Genomic DNA, 15,071 nt, shown 5'->3' with positions numbered 1-15,071 from the left:
GTATTCCTGCTTTTTTTCTGGAAGGGGATCAATAAGAGATATCCCTGCTTTTTCTGGAATGGGATCAGTAAGAGATATCCCTGCTTTTTTCTGGAATGAGATCAATAAAAGATATTCATTTTTCTGGAATGGGATCAATAAGAGACATCCCTGCTTTTTCTGGATTGGGATCAGTAAGAGATATCCCTGCTTTTTCCTGGATTGGGATCAATAAGAGATATCCCTGCTTTTTCTGGATTGGGATCAATAAGAGATATCCCTGCTTTTTCCTGCAATGAGCCCTGGAAGGTTTGGCTTCAAGACAGAGGGGAAATGTCCCCTCTCTGTGCTGTCACCTCGGTGGCCACCCCTGAGCTGCTTGGGATGGCAGCAACAGAATCCTGTGGGATTTTCCCTCCTGGCTGTGGCAGCTTTATGGGAGCTTCCCTAAGGGACAGCTCTGGACAGGAATTCCACAGTTATTGAGGAAAAATTGAGGGGAAATTCTGAGTCTTGGCTGTCCAAAACCTGGGATTAGGATGGGCCGAGGCAGCAGATAGGGCTCCACAGAGTTTAATTGCAATTAAAGTTTATTTCCAATACAAAGCAGCCGAGTCCAGCCAGGGCTGGAATGAGTGTCCCTGGATTTTGTGCATGGCAGCCAGGGAGAGGCCTGGGGTCCATGAGGGCATAAATTCCTGGATTTCTCCATGCCTGGAGCAGTGGGATGAGGCCATGGCGATGCTGGGAAGAGCTGGAGATGCCTCCTCACTTCTTCTTCTTCTTGTTCCGGAACAGCTTCAGGATGTGGTTCTCGATGACCTGTTGGACTGAGGGGGGAGAGGGTGGGAGTCAGGGAAGCTGCTCTGGGAGGGATCTGGTCATCATTTTACTCCTGTTTTCTGAGGGAAACACCAGTTTTCTGAAGGAAATCCCTGTTTTTTTGTGGAAAATCCTTATTTCCTGAGGGCAATCTCTGCTTTTTGAGGGGAAACGCCCCATTTCTGATGAAGATCACTTGCTTTTCTTGTCTCCCAGGGCCACGGCCAGGTCCATGGGGGTGTACCCTGAATCCGTCCAGCAAAATCCCCATTTTCTGAGGTAAAATCCCCATTTTCTGAGGGAAATCCCCATTTTCTGAAGGAAATCCACGTTTTCTGAGGGAAATCCCTGTTTTCTGAGGGAAAACCCCTGTTTCCTGATGGGGGACACTTGCCTTTCTTGTGTCCTAAGGCCACGGCCAGGTCCATGGGGGTGTACCCCAAATCCACCCAGCAAAATCCCCTTTTTCTGAGGGCAATCCCTGCTTTCTGAGGGCAAACCCCGTGTTTTCTGACGGAGATCACTTGCCTTTCTTGTGTCCCAGGGCCACGGCCAGGTCCATGGGGGTGTAGCCCGAGTCGGCCTCCTCGGTCAGGTCAGCGCCGCACGCTGTGGGGCAGCAATGGGGGCTGCCGTGGGGAGCCAGGAGCTGCCCCTGGCCCCCAGGAGCTGCCCTGGCCCCCGGGCTCTGCCCCCACGGCAGGGAGCAGCAGTTCCAGAGGTGGAACGGCAGGAGCGGAGCTGTGCCTCACCCAGCAGGGCCTCCACACACTTGACGTGGTTCCCGCGCACGGCGTAGAGCAGCGGGGTGCCCCCGTTCTGTGGGTGCAGGGGAGAGAGGAGAGGTCATGGCTGATCCCACAGGGCCCCTGCTGCCCCTCAGGGCTGCCCCGCATGCTGGGATTCCATTGCAGCCCCTACCAGCTCCAGACTGGGATCCCAACCCAGCCTGTCCCAGCTCCAGACTGGGATCCCAACTCAGCCTGTCCCAGCTCCAGACTGGGATCCCAACCCAGCCTGTCCCAGCTCCAGACTGGGATCCCAACCCAGCCTGTCCCAGCTCCAGACTGGGATCCCACCTCAGCCTGTCCCAATTCCAGATTGGGATCCCAACCCAGCCTGTCCCAGCTCCAGACTGGGATCCCCAGTTCCAGTCTGGCTCTCACTGGGATCCCAACCCAGCCTCTCCCAGCTGCAGACTGGGATCTGCTGGGATGCCCAGTTTGAGGCTGGGACTCATTGGGATCCCATCCCAGCCTCTCCCAGTTCCAGACTGGGACTCACTGGGATCCCCTTCCAGCCTCTCCCAATTCCAGACTGGGATCCCCAGTTCCACACTGGGACAAACTGGGATCCCACTCCCTCTTCTCCCAGCTCCAGGCTGGTGTCCCCCAGCCATGCTGGTGGCACTGGGGAGGCTTGTCCTGATGTCCCTTATGTCCCTGCTGTCCCTAATGTCCCCCGCTGTCCCCAGTGTCCCCCAGCCGTGCAGGTGGCCCTCACCCAGTCGTAGGTGTTGATGTCCACGTCCCTGTCCAGCAGCATGGTGACGATGTCGGTGTAGCCGCCCATGCTGGCCAGGGCCAGCGCGCTCTCGCGCTCCTTGGCCAGCGCGTGGGGATCGGCGCCCTGGGGACAGGGGGACAGCTGGGTCACACTGCCCACAGCGGGGACAGCCCGGTGACACTGCCCATAGCCACCCTCCCTGGGCTGACACCGCCCTGGGGACAGTGGGGACAGAGGGAGATCCCAGGATAAAAAAGGGAAATCCCAGGATTAAAACCAGAAGGAGATCCCAAAATAAAAAAGGGAAATCCCAGAATGAAGGAGGGACATCCTAGGATTAAAGACAGAGGTCCTGGAATAAACGAGGGAGATCACAGAATATAAAAAACAGACCCACAGGATCAAGTACAGGTCCCAGGATGAAAGAGGTCCCAGGGTCAAAGACAGATCCCAGAATTAAGGAAGATCCCACGATTAACAAAGATTCCAGGGTCAAGAACAGGTCCCAGGGTCAAGGACAGGTCCCACAGGTCCCAGACAGAGTCAAGGACAGGACCCAGGACCCAGGAGAGGTCCCAGAACATTCCGGAAGCCCCGGAGCTCCCTCACCCACTCCAGGAGGTGCCGCACGGTCTCGATCTCCCCGAAAGCCGCAGCCCAGATCAGGGGGGTGAAGCCTCTCTCGTCGGGTTTGTTCACCAAATTCTCACCTGGGCAGGGGACCACAGCCAGGTGAGCCCCCCCGGGCTCACAGTTCAACCAGTACAACCAGTAAGGGCTGGTAAACCACCTCAGCCAACTGCTGGATGGTTGCAATTGACGGTTTTTGAGGATTTTTCCGATCTCCAAAACTGGAGAAACCTCCACAAAAAACCCCAATTCCTGTGGTTTTATGGCTGAGTGAAAACCAAGCGTGAGGTTACCAGAGGGGACCTGGCAGGTGCTGGCAGGGCCAAGGGGACACCAACCAAGGGGACACCAACCTTTCCTCAGGTGCTCCTTCAGCCGGATGAGCTCGCCTTGGGCAGCGAGCTGGTGGATGGACAGTGCTGGAAGGGACAAATCCATCAGGGAAAAGAATTCCCTGCAAATTTTAGGGTGGGAGCTGCCCCAGGGTGGCCCCAGCCCCTCCCCTGCTGTCCCCACGTCCCCTGCAGCCCCTGGGGACACTGGTGGCACTCACTGTCCAGTGTGGCCGGCAGTGCTGACACCTCGTTGCCTCGCTGTCTGTTGGTCAAGGTGTTGGAATGCTTCAGGGGGAAACCTGGGACAGCACAGAGGGTCTGCAGGTTATTCTCCATGAATTTGGGGATATTCTCCATGAATTTGGGGTTATTCTCCATTAATTTAGGGTTATTCTCCATTAATTTTTGGGGTTATTCTCCATTAATTTCTGGTTTATTTTATATTTATTCATTCTCTATTAGTTTATTCTCCGTTTATTTAACTATTTATTTACTCTCCATTAATTTCAGGTTTATTTTCTATTTATTCTGTAATCCCAAAGTGTTTCCAGCCCCTGATCCGAGGTTTTATGGGGAAAAATCCAAGGAAAATGAGAATTGCCATCTCCAGTTCCAGCGTGGAGCTGCAGCGACCTCTCAGGGCTGGCAGGAGGAGTAGGCACCAGACTTTGGGATTGGGATTTTCTACGTTTGAGCACCAATTTAAGGCACTTTCTTGGGAATCCCACAGCGTTTCCAGCCCCTGATCCGAGATTTTATTGTGAAAAATGCAGGGAAAATGAGATTTTGAGCAGAGAAGAGCTGGAGCGACCTCTCAGGGCTGGCAGGAGCAGGCACCAATTTTTGGGATTGGGATGGGCTTTCCCACCTTTGGGGCTCCTTCCCGGGATTTTTGGGATGGGAATTCCCAGGGAGTTTCCCCCCTGTGCCCCACTCACCGTCCAGGGCCGGGGCCTCGCTGGGGCTCTGGGAATCCGCGGGAGCAGCCGAGCAGTTCCGGGGGCTCTCGGCTCCACCTGCAGCACCCGGGCACCTCGCTGTCACCCGGGGCTCCTCTGGGGTCCCGTCCAGCTCGGGGCACCCCAAGCAGACCCCACTTTCCAGGGGGATCCTCAGTTTGTCCCCAGCACTCCCAACTCACCGTCCCCACACTCCGGCAGCGCCGCGTCCCCGTCCTGCTGGGGACACGCCGAGGGCACCCCGCTGTCCCCCATGCTGCCTCTTCACCCTTTTCCCCCTTTTTCCACCCAATTCTGGGGTGTCCCGGGCTCCAGGGGGCTCCCCGGCAGCTCCTTCACCTTCCCTGCACAGGCATGGGGTGGGAGAGGGGGGAAATAGGGACGTGTGGGGCAGAGCCGAGTGCCTGAGACCCCCAGTGGGGTCTGGGGTCCCCTGTGCCCTCCCCATCCCGATTCCTGGGGTCTTCCCTTCCCTTCCCTTCCCTTCCCTTCCCTTCCCTTCCCTTCCCTTCCCTTCCCTTCCCTTCCCTTCCCTTCCCTTCCCTTCCCTTCCCTTCCCTTCCCTTCCCTTCCCTTCCCTTCCCTTCCCTTCCCTTCCCTTCCCTTCCCGATTCCTGGGGTCCCCCTTGCTCTCCTCACCCTGTTTCTGGGATCTTCCCTTCCCTCCCCATCCCTGTCCCTTGCGTCCCCCTCTCTGTCCCCATCCCCATCGCCATTCCCGGCACTTCCCACCCTCCAAACCTCCGCTCCCGCAGCTCCTCCGAGCCCGGGACCCCTGGGACCTCCCCGACCTTCCTCCCAGCCCCTCACCGTCCGTCCCGATCTCGTTCCCCGCTCCCGATCTCGTTCCCCGTTCCCGTTCTCCGTTCCCGTTCTCGGGTCCCGATCCCATCCCCGGATCCCGATCCCGTTCCCGCTCTCACCGCCGCCTCCCGGCTCTCCCGTCCCTCCCTTACCGCTCCGTTCCCCATCCTGTTCCCGTCCCCGGTTCCCGTCCCCGCTCCCCATCCCATCCCCGGTCCCCGGTCCCGGTCTCACCGCCGCCTCCCGGCTCTCCGGCCCTCATTTCCTGTTCCCCATCCCGTCCCGATTCCCGTTCCCGGTCCATTCCCGTTCCCGATACGTTCCCCATCCCCGTTCCCGATCCGTTCCTCATCCCGTTCCCGGTCTCACCGCCGCCTCCCGGCTCTCCGCCCCTCCCTTGCCGTTCCTGCGGGGCCCGGCGGGGCCGGGGCGGCCCGGGGGGGTTCGCGGAGCGCGGCCCGGCCCCGCCTCCCCCGAGAGCGGCCGTAAAGCGACACGAGGGGGTGGCAGCGGGACCGCCCGGCCTGGGGACACCCTGGGGACACCCTGGGGACACCGTGGGGACACCCTGGGGACACCTCGGGACCGGGGGGGCAAAGGCCGCGATACCCCCAGACCCCTCTCAGGGCAGCACGGCCAAACCGGGAGCCACCGAGTGTCGCCGCTGTGACAAACCGGGAGCCACCGAGTGTCGCCGCGGGTGACAACGAGGACCGGGGGGGGGGTCGGGGCGGGGTGACACCGATTTGGGGGTGGGGGCACAAAGCGGAACGTTAGTCCCGCGGACACGTTTCCAGCCGGGGCTGTTTTCCGTGCCCGGGGCGGTTTCGGTTGCGCGCCGGCGGAAGCGGAAGTGGCGGCGGGCGGGATGGAGGAACCGGAGATGCAGCTGAAGGTGAAGAAAGGTGGGACCGGGACCGGGAACAGGACCGGGAAAGGCGGCACCGGGACCGGGACAGGGACGAGACCGGCGGGGATGGGCTGGGAGAGGTCCCGCCGCGGTGGTTTGGCCGCTGGGGTGTTGTGGTTTCATTGCCGGCCTTCATCCCCCGTGGGGAAGAGCGCCTGGGTGTCCCTTGAAGATTTTAGTGTGGATTTCTGCGGAGATATTTCCGAGATTTTCTGTGGATTTCCATGGAGGTATTTCCATGGATTTCTGTGGAGATACTTCTGAGGTTTTATGTGGATTTCCATGGAGGTATTTCTATTTACTCCCATGGATTTCTATGGAGAGATCTACATGGATTTCCATGGATTTCTGGGGAGAGATCTACATGGATTTCCATGGATTTCTGGGGAGAGATTCCCATGGATTTCTCTGGATTTCCGCTGAGCTATCTCCCTGGATTAGCCCTGCTCCCCCCCGTATCCCGATTAATCCCGTTTTTTTCCCGTTTTTCCCCGTTTCTCCCGGCAGTGACGGACAAGTTCACGGAGAGCCTGTACGTGCTGGCCAACGAGCCCTCGGTGGCGCTGTTCCGGCTGCAGGAGCACGTGCGGCGCTCGCTGCCCGAGCTGGCCCAGCACAAGGTGGGGAACCCCGGGAACCCCAATTCCCAATTCCGGGAGCCCCGGGAGCCGAGGGACCGAGCCTGCGGGCGCGGCTCCTCCGGGAATTGTCCGGCCTGGAGCTGTGCCCTGTGCCGTGGGGTTCCATCCCTCATCCCAAATCCATTCCCCGACTCCAGGAATTCCACCCATCATCCCAAATCTCTCTAGAGCCCCTAACCCTAACCCATCCCAGGCAGAAATTCCCTCCCCAGGTGCCGTTCCCAGCTCAGATCCTGCCTGATCCCTGCTGCTTTTTATTTCCCTCGCAGTCGGACATGCAGAGCTGGGAGGAGCAGAGCCAGGGAGCCATTTACACCGTGGAGTACGCCTGCAGGTGCTGCTGGGGCTGCCGAAAATTCCTGGGAATCCGTGGAATTCCGGGCTGGGAAACACGGCAGGATCCGGGGAGTGGGGATGGGAAGAGCTGGGGTTTGGGATTTCCACTTTCAGAGGGAAATTCCTGCGATTCCGGGCTGGAAAATCCAGGCAGGATCCAGAGAATGAATTGGGAAGAGCTGGGGCTTGGGATTTCCACTTGGAGAGGGGAATTCCTGGAATTCCAGGCTGGAAAACCCAGGAAATGAGTTGGGGTTTGGGATTTCCACTTTGAGAGGGAAGTTCCTGGGATTCTGGGCTGGAAAACCCAGGGAATTAATTTGGATTTGGGATTTCCACTTTGAGAGGGAAGTTCCTGGGATTCCAGGCTGGAAAACCCAGGCAGGACCCAGGGAATGAGTCGGGATTTGGGATGAGCTTTGAACAATTTGAGGCTGAAATTCTGGGCTGGAAAACACAAAAGGATCCAGGGGATGAATTGGGACAAGTTAGGATTTGGGATTTTCACTTTGAGAGATAAATTACTGGAATTCTGGGTGGGAAGATCCAGGGAATGAGTTGGGATTTGGGATTTTCGTTTTGAGGGTTAGATTCTTGGAATTTCAGGATGGGAAGACCCAGAGAATGAGTTGGGATTTGGGATTTTCATTTTGAGGCTGGAATTCCTGGAATTCCAGGCTGGGAAAACCCAGCAGGATCCAGGGAATGCGTCGGGAGCAGCTGGGATTTGGGAACTCCTGGCAGGAATTCCAGAACTTTATGAAATTTTTCCGGCTCCCCCCCAGTGGAAACCTCCCCAAACCTGAACCTTCCTGGGGTTGGAGGGGGAACAAGCAGAATCTGGGAATTCCAGCTGTGCCCCGCTCCCTCTTTCCCCACTTTTGCTGCTTTCCCCCCCTCTGCAGTGCCATCAAGAGCATGACTGACAGCAGCGTTTACTTCAAGAGCATCGACAGCCTGCTCAAGCATTCCATAGCCATGAAGGAGCAGCTCAACGCTGCCCAGGGCCGCAGGTACCCCCAAAATCCTGGGGGACAGCTCCAGGATTATCCAGGACAGCATTCCCTGATTTTTCCCCATTCCCTGGGGGAAACCAGCGCTGCTTGCTAAGGGAAAATTTGGAATAAATTGAATTTTAGGGAGGATTTTTGGGAGATAATAATTGTTTGGAGTTTAGGGACGCAGGGATTTGGAAGAGGTACCCCCAGAATCCTGGGGAACAATTCCAGGATTATCCAGGACAGCAATCCCTGCATGCTCCCCATTCCCCGGGTGAAACCAGCGCTGTTTGCTATGGGAAAATTTGGAATAAATTGAATTTTAGGGAGGTTTTGTGGAAATTTTTGGGGATATTCGAAGAGTTTGGGGATGCAGGGATTGGGAAGAGGTACCCCCAAAATTTTTGGAATTTTTGTGCTTTTAAAAGAAAATTTTGAGGGCTTTTTTTTGGGATTTGTTTTGATTTTTGGGGTTTTTCATTTTTTGTGGGGGGATTTTTTATTTTGTTGGATTTTTTTTTTTTTTTGTGGGGGGATTTTAGGGATTTTTTGGGGGGATTAAAAAAAAAAACCTGAGGTATCTTTGGGATTTGTTTTGATTTTGGGGGGAATATTTTGAGATTTTTCAGGCTGCAGAAATGGCTGTGCCGCCCCAACAGCAGCCCCTTACCCCAGCAACCACCAGCAGAGGGAATTTTTTAATTTCCCAAATTTCCCACATTTTCAGGCTGCTGAATTTGACTTTTCCTCTTTCTTCCCACAGCACCATCACCCCCCAAGCCAAGAATCCTCCAGGCACTTCCTGAATTTCTGATTTTCCATCCTGAATTTCCCAGCCTTGGGAAGAAGCCAAAAAACCTCTGGGGCTGCACAGGTGGAGAATCCCCTGAATTCCCAGGAAAACACAAAAAAGAAGAGCTGGAAAATCCCAAATCCTGCTTTTTGGGACCTCTTTTCCATGGAAAACAGGGTGGGTTTGTGTTTTTCCTTCCCTTTTTTTGTTTCCAGGCTTTTTTTTTCCCCAAAAAACCTCCCAGATGAGGTCTTGCTTTGGGAATTTTGTGTAAAAAGCTGGAATGTGAGCAGCACTCCAGGCTTTTGTTGAGGAGGAATTCTCCAAGGAGAAACTTTCCCAGCTGCTGCCAAGGAATTGCTGGGTTTGGTTTTAATGAGGACGAGAATAAAAAGGAAAAAAAAAAACCAAACAAACAAAAAAAATCTCAAAAAAAAACCAACAAGAAAATTCCTTTTGAAGGTTTTCAGCTTTTCTCCTGTGGCCGTGGGAGCTCGGAGCTCCTTTTTTATCCTGAGGTTTCCAAGGGCACGGAGCAAAGGAATGTGGAATTTTGGGCTTTCAAGGGAGAAAAAATTCCTTAAAATACTACAAAAAAAAATTTTAAAGGATTTTTTTTCTCGCACTCTTGGTTTTGGAGGTGACTGGGAGGGAGCAGAGCTTTGCTGTGGATCCCTCCTGGATTTTCCAGGGGGATTCAGGGAATGGCTGAACTCAAATTCCAGGGGAATTGTGCTTGGGATAGCAGGTGGAATTTGGGATAATAGCAGTGACTCCCCAAATCTGTTTTTCCCCACCCCAAATCTGTTCTTTGCCACCTCAAAACCACTCTAGGCCACCCCAAACCCCCTTCCTGCTACCCCAAGTTTGCTCTGACAGCTCAAATCTGCCTTTTTCCACCCCAAATCTGCCTTTTTCCACCCCAAATCTGTTCCTGGCCACCCCAAACTGGGTTTCCCCCACCCCAAACTGGGTTTCCCCCACTCCAATCCCCCATCCATGCCAGTGCTGAGGATGAGGATGGAGCGGGGAGGAAGGAGAAGGGAGATCAGCCGGGATCTGCTGGGAAAGGCTGAAATGGTGAAAATCCCAATTTCTGCTCCCCAGATCCTCTCCCTCAGCTGGGATGGATTTGGGTTCCCAGGCAGGCAGCACTGGGGTTTTGGCTGTGGATAAAGGAATTTTTCCAGGAAAAACAAAACCCAAAACCATGAAAAACCATCAACTCTTCCTCTAGAAAACCCCTGGGTTTCCCTCAGACCAGCGTGGAGTCCTTGGTGGCTCTGTGGGACATCACATTGCTCATCTCCCTGCTGGTGACATTCCAGGGATGTCGCTGCTCCTGCAGCAGCCCTGAATCCAGAAGAGTCCTGTGAGTGCGGGACCAGTCCCGGGACTGGGGTCCTCTTGGGAACTCCTTGCTCCTGGACAATTCCTGGTGGGATTCCTTGGGGAATTCTGTGTTCCTGGACCAGTCCTGGCATTGGAATTCCTTGCTCCTGGACAATTCCCACTGGGATTCCTTTGGGAACTCCTTGCTCCTGGACAATTCCCACTGGGATTCCTTTGGGAACTCCTTGCTCCCCGAGCTCGGGTTGCTGCTGGAGGCCGAGCCCGGCCGGGATTTGCGCTCCAGGGAGGGCGGGAAGGAGAATTCCCGGTGGATTTCTCGGCAGGGCCGGGGAGCAGCAGCCGTGCCGGGGCCGGGCTGGGCAGAGTCGTTCTCGTAGAGGGCCTGGGGAGGCTCCGAGCCCTGGGAGATGCGGGAGGCGCGGAGCAGCGCGTGGAGCAGGGAGAGTAGCAGGAGCAGCACTCCAGAGGTCAGGATGCAGGCGCTGGCGACGCCGGCCTCCAGCTGGAACAGCAGCAGCATGGACAGGGCCAGGGCTGCGGGGGACACAGACAGGGCACCCTGAAAATGGGTGGGATCGGGGATTCCTGGGGTGGCTGAGGCTGGGAAAGGGCTCAGGAGTAAACAGGGATGGGTTTGGGAATTCCTGGGGTGGCTGAGGCTGGGAAAGGGCTCGGGGACAGCTCAGGAGGCTCTGGGAAACAGCTCAGGAGCTGGGATTAAAGAGGGATCGATTCCCAAATTCCTGGAATGGTTGAGGCTGGAGAAGGGCTCAGGGACAGCTCAGGAGCCAGGATTACTAAGGGACAGGTTTGGAAATTCCTGGGACACTTGAAGATTTCCTGGATTTGGAAGGTTCCAGCCCCATCCCAGCTCCCTCAGGAATTCTCCAGCTCCGTTCCCATCTCTGGACCCCTCCAGCCCCTACAGAACTCCAGCCTGGGGCCCTGGAATGGGAATTGCAGGCTGTGGGAAGGAGCTGGCGGAGCCATTTGTGAACCAAAGCAGGGCTGGAGCAGAAACCAGTGCAGGGCTGGGCTGGGGACACTGGGGGACACTGGGAGCACTGGGGGACACACACTGGGGCCACTTGCCTGTGAGGTAGAGGCAGAGCCCACAGCAGAAGAGGCCGATGGCCGCGTGCCGGACGCTCCGGCTGTCCAGGAGGAACCAGAGAGCCCTGGGAAACAGGGAAAAGCGGGAAAACAGCCTCGGGAAGGGCTCCTGGCAGGGAAAAGAGCCTCTGGGCAGGCTCCAGTCCTGCTCTGAGCGCGGGGAAAAGGATGGACGGAGGAACTCAGAAATGATCCTAGTCCTGATCTGAGCTCAGGAAAAAAACCTGGAGTGAGGAACTCGAAACTGATCCTGGTTCTGATCTGAGCCCAGGAAAAATCTGGAATGGGTGACAGGGCCAGTTTGGGGGTGACAGCAACAGTTTAGGGTGACAGTGGCAATTCGGGGTCACAGCGTCGCTTTGGGGTGACAGCGCCAGTTGGGGGTGACAGCGCAGTTTGGGGTGGCAGTGGCGATTGAGGGTGACAGCCCCGATCCGGGCTGACAGCGCCGAAGGTCCCCGCGGCGTGAGCGGCTCCTGCGACGCCACCGCAGCGCGGGGACATCGCCGCCACCTCCTGGCCGGGCCCCGAACCCGCGGCCCCCGATCCCGCCTTTCCTCCCGGCCTGAGCCGAGAGCTCCAGCCGCAGCCGGGGAAACTGAGGCACGGGGCAATGGATTGCTGGAGGTTCCCAGGGAGAGGCACAAAATCCTCCTGAAATTCGAGTTACTGGGGAAGAGCCTCCCCGCGCTTTGCTCTGGGAGTTTTTGGGAATGGGATTTTTCCCTCACCTGCGACCTCGCAATTCCCAAATGTCAACTCCACAGCTCCCAAACGGAGCAGTTACAGCCCAAAATCCAGGCTGGGATCACAGGAAAACCAGGAAAATTCACAGCCCGGGGTGGGGAATTTTTTGTTGTTAATTTTCCGGCAGAAAAGCCGAGTTTGTTGTGGGAATATTTTGTTTTCAGGGAAATATTTTTGCTCTCCTCCGTTAATGAAGCGTTGGAAGAGGCTGAGGAGGCGCTGCTGGAATTTCTCCAGCCCGGTGCTCCGCGCAAAGCCGGGACTGATTGGATTCTCTAATTAGGGACAAAAAGCGGCTGTTGAAACGTCGTCATTCCCTTTCAGCGAGTTTTGACTGAAGTCAGAGAGGTCCCAAAATTGCGTGAGTCACCCCACCAAGTCCAGTCGTCACCAAAATCCTTTAAATTCAGATTACCCCCGAGCTGTTTTTTAGTTTTAACCCAGGCGCTGGGCCAGGAGCCCCCAGCCCATTCCAAATCCACGAGTCTCCAATTATGGAAATGAAACCCCCTGGATTGTGCAGCCTGGTCTAAACTTGCCAGTCCCAGCTTCTGGAGTCTCTAAAACTCAAATTAAAGAGCTCAGTTCCAGCCCTGGTGATCACGGAGAGGAATTTGGGGGATTTCCCACCCATTGCTCCCCACAGCCCCTTTTGGAGGGGACCCAGCGAATCCTCTCGGGTTTTGGGGCACCGGGGGAGTTGGCACCGGGACCCCTCATTCCGTGATCCCGCCGCATCCTCCGGCCCTTCCCTTCTGCCCTGGACCCCTCCGAGCATCCCCGCCTCTCCCGGTCCCCCCAGCCCCGATCCCCGCCTCTCCCGAACTCCTTGATCGCCGGTCCCCGCTTCTCCCGCCTCTCCCGGTCCCTCCAGCCCCGGTCCCCGTCTCTCCCGCTCCCCCCGGTTCCCGGTGTCCCCGCTCGGGGCTCTCACCGCTCGGCCCCGCGCTGCCCCCGGCCCAGCTCGGTGCTGAAGTAGCCGTGCAGGAGGCAGAGCAGGAGGCAGCTCACGTTGAGCACCAGGCAGAGCGCGGCCAGCACGGCCGACACCGGCAGCACGGCGGCGGCCACCGGCTCCGGGAGCGCGCCGGCGCCGGGAGCGGCGCGGCCCGAGGGCAGCTGGAAGATGAGGCTGGAGGAGAGCAGCGCCATGGCGGCCGACAGGGTCCCGAAGAGCAGCAGCACCGTCAGGGCTCGCTGCGGGTACGCGGAGGGCATGGCGGGGCCGGTACCGGCACCGGGAACCGGGGAAGCCGGGGGCACCGGGGGTGCCGAACGCGCGTGCGCTCCCCGACTCGGGAACTCGGGCTGGGAATGAGAACCGGGGACGGGCACCGGGGACGGGCACCGGGCCGGTGCTGCCGCCGTTCCGCGGGGTCCGCCGGGGCGGGCCCGTCCGGCCCCCGGTCCTGCCTCCGGTTCTGCCTCCGTACCGGACCCTCCCGGGCCGGCCCCGCCCCCGGTGGGGCCCCGGGAGCCTCCTGGGGGCGGCGGGAGGGAGCGGAGCGGGGGCGGGGACTGAGGACGGACGGACGGATGGATGGACGGACGGACAGACGGGCACCGAGCCGCGCTCCCGTTCCCAGCGCTGCCGTTCCCCGGGAGAGCCCGGGCCTGACCCCGGTGTGGGACGGGGGTCCCGCGGTTCCCGCACCCCCCGGGAGCGGCGCCTTTGGCCTCCACCCGGCCGGGACCGTCCCCGCAGCCCCCGGGGAGCTCCCGGCACGTTCCCAGTCCCGCACGGCTGGGAAAGGACCCTCGGCCGCCCCCCGGGACCCCCGCGCGTTTCCCAGGCCTCGTAAATACCCTGGGAAGCGGAGCCCCCGCGGGACCCGCCCGGCAGCGCCGTCCCCGGGGCCGCTCGAGGTTCCCAGCAGGAGCAGCCCGGGGGAATTCACCCCGCGGGTCGCCTGGCACCTCGGAACGGCCCCGCGCTTCCCGGCACGGCCGTTCCCGCGGGGAGGGACACGGGGACACCCGGGGACAGCGGGGGACATTGGGGTGCCACCCCCATGCCGGTGCCAGCAGCCGTGCCCAGCCGGGCTGTGCCATCCAGACCGAGCTGAGCTTTCTGCCTGCTGGAGGAGCAGTGCTGTCCCTCGCTGTCCCTCCCTGTCCCTCTCTGTCCCTCCCTGTCCCTCTCTGTCCCCGCTGTCCCTCCGTCCGGTCCCGCGTGGGCGGTTCCCGCTGGCACCGGGGCCGTGCCGCTCTCGGGGCTATTTTCAAGTCCCGCCGTGTTGGCCTTGGCAGCAGCAGCGCTTTGGCTCCCGGCTCCTTTCCAGCGTTTTTGGGAAGGCCCGGAGGGGGTGGCAGTCCCTGGGACTCGGCCCAAGGTCCCCAGAGCAGCTCCTGGTGACGGCAGCTCTGTCCCTTCCCGTGTCCTGGGCGGTGACAGAGCTCAGCCGTGTCCCCGCCGGTGTCCCTTGGGGCGCAGCTCCCATCCCAGGGCATCCGGCACCCCAAACTCCACCAAATCCCGGGATTTTGGGGCAGGAGGAGCCTCGAGAGGGAGCTCAAAGCTTTGGGAGCTGGGAAGGAACAGCGGGGCACAACCCCTGACCCGGGGGGACCGCGGGGTCCCTGTCCCCAAAACCCCAAACACGGCTTTGCCTGGCACGGCTGGAGTGGCCCTGACCCGGGCCGGACCGGGACAGTCCGAGGTGAAGGAAGGACAGAACGGGGCAGGACGGGACGGGGATGTCCCACACCCAAAGAGCCACCCGAGTGTCCCCAAAGCGTCCCAGGGCTGGAGGGGACACCTGGATGTGTCACCTCGGACTCTGCCGAAGATCCGACCCTTCTGTTCTCCCCCCACCCGCTCTTCGGGATCAATTAATATTACTGGCGAGGCTCATTAACACTCCGCTAATTGCACTCTGTAAATCACGAGTTTTAAAAGCAGCTCTGGGGAAGATGTCACGTCCCGAACTCCTGAGAGCCTCATCCAGAAATTCCTCATTTCTCCCGGTTTTCCTCCTGGTCTTCCCGGGACTGGGAGTCGGGACAGGAGCCCCAGGATGTCCGGAGTGCAAAAATGTGGGGCTGGGTGGGACCCGATTCCCTGAATTCCCTGTTTTTCCCTGATATTCTTCGATTTCCCTGAATTCCCTTATATTCCCTGATTTCCCCTGATATTCCCTGATTT

The 15,071-nt window shown here is 58.4% G+C and overlaps 3 protein-coding genes across 6 annotated transcripts; 1 reads left to right on the top strand and 2 right to left on the bottom strand.

Moving 5' to 3' along the window:
• Window positions 1-551: 551 nt before the first annotated feature.
• Window positions 552-5,482, bottom strand: RFXANK (regulatory factor X associated ankyrin containing protein). Of its 4 annotated transcripts, XM_063161238.1 has the most exons (10): window positions 5,405-5,468; window positions 4,414-4,575; window positions 4,211-4,288; window positions 3,491-3,571; window positions 3,291-3,356; window positions 2,917-3,017; window positions 2,305-2,430; window positions 1,554-1,620; window positions 1,330-1,410; window positions 552-809 (listed from the first exon to the last, which is right to left on the bottom strand). In XM_063161238.1, exons 2-10 carry the CDS (start codon window positions 4,484-4,486, stop codon window positions 748-750), a joined length of 735 nt encoding a protein of 244 aa, XP_063017308.1. In that variant the 5' UTR covers window positions 4,487-4,575; window positions 5,405-5,468; the 3' UTR covers window positions 552-747. The 4 variants fall into 4 exon arrangements, with proteins under 4 accessions (XP_063017308.1, XP_063017309.1, XP_063017310.1 ...); XM_063161239.1 differs by lacking the exon at window positions 3,291-3,356 and having other exon boundaries at window positions 5,405-5,481; XM_063161240.1 differs by lacking the exon at window positions 4,211-4,288 and having other exon boundaries at window positions 5,405-5,469.
• Window positions 5,483-5,806: 324 nt separating this feature from the next.
• Window positions 5,807-9,324, top strand: BORCS8 (BLOC-1 related complex subunit 8). Its single transcript, XM_063161243.1, has 5 exons — window positions 5,807-5,940; window positions 6,453-6,565; window positions 6,856-6,920; window positions 7,828-7,935; window positions 8,684-9,324. Exons 1-5 carry the CDS (start codon window positions 5,904-5,906, stop codon window positions 8,724-8,726), a joined length of 366 nt encoding a protein of 121 aa, XP_063017313.1. The 5' UTR covers window positions 5,807-5,903; the 3' UTR covers window positions 8,727-9,324.
• Window positions 9,325-9,667: 343 nt separating this feature from the next.
• On the bottom strand, window positions 9,668-13,272 carry TMEM221 (transmembrane protein 221). Its single transcript, XM_063161244.1, has 3 exons — window positions 12,861-13,272; window positions 11,159-11,244; window positions 9,668-10,600 (listed from the first exon to the last, which is right to left on the bottom strand). The coding sequence occupies exons 1-3, from the start codon at window positions 13,142-13,144 to the stop codon at window positions 9,969-9,971; spliced, it is 1,002 nt and encodes a 333-aa protein (XP_063017314.1). The 5' UTR covers window positions 13,145-13,272; the 3' UTR covers window positions 9,668-9,968.
• Between the last annotated feature and the right edge of the window lie 1,799 nt (window positions 13,273-15,071).

Source organism: Melospiza melodia, chromosome 7, assembly GCF_035770615.1.
Source record: "Melospiza melodia melodia isolate bMelMel2 chromosome 7, bMelMel2.pri, whole genome shotgun sequence".
Classification (NCBI taxonomy): domain Eukaryota; kingdom Metazoa; phylum Chordata; class Aves; order Passeriformes; family Passerellidae; genus Melospiza; species Melospiza melodia.
This window is presented reverse-complemented; position numbering and strand designations above follow the sequence as displayed.

What these genes read in the sequence shown, in the direction of transcription:
- BORCS8 (XM_063161243.1), top strand. Translation starts at nt 5,904, where the DNA reads ATGGAGGAACCGGAGATGCAGCTGAAGGTGAAGAAAG. An exon ending in GCAGCTGAAGGTGAAGAAAG is followed by an intron (nt 5,941 to 6,452) that starts GTGGGACCGGGA and finishes TTCTCCCGGCAG; the next exon opens with TGACGGACAAGTTCACGGAG. An exon ending in AACGCTGCCCAGGGCCGCAG is followed by an intron (nt 7,936 to 8,683) that starts GTACCCCCAAAA and finishes TTCTTCCCACAG; the next exon opens with CACCATCACCCCCCAAGCCA.
- RFXANK (XM_063161238.1), bottom strand. Translation starts at nt 4,486, where the DNA reads ATGGGGGACAGCGGGGTGCCCTCGGCGTGTCCCCAGCAGGACGGGGAC. An exon ending in CGAGGCCCCGGCCCTGGACG is followed by an intron (nt 3,572 to 4,210) that starts GTGAGTGGGGCA and finishes GTGCTGTCCCAG; the next exon opens with GTTTCCCCCTGAAGCATTCC. An exon ending in TGCGGCACCTCCTGGAGTGG is followed by an intron (nt 2,431 to 2,916) that starts GTGAGGGAGCTC and finishes CCCTGTCCCCAG; the next exon opens with GGCGCCGATCCCCACGCGCT.
- TMEM221 (XM_063161244.1), bottom strand. Translation starts at nt 13,144, where the DNA reads ATGCCCTCCGCGTACCCGCAGCGAGCCCTGACGGTGCTGCTGCTCTTC. An exon ending in GGGCAGCGCGGGGCCGAGCG is followed by an intron (nt 11,245 to 12,860) that starts GTGAGAGCCCCG and finishes CCTGTTTCCCAG; the next exon opens with GGCTCTCTGGTTCCTCCTGG. An exon ending in GCTCTGCCTCTACCTCACAG is followed by an intron (nt 10,601 to 11,158) that starts GCAAGTGGCCCC and finishes TGTCCCCCGCAG; the next exon opens with CCCTGGCCCTGTCCATGCTG.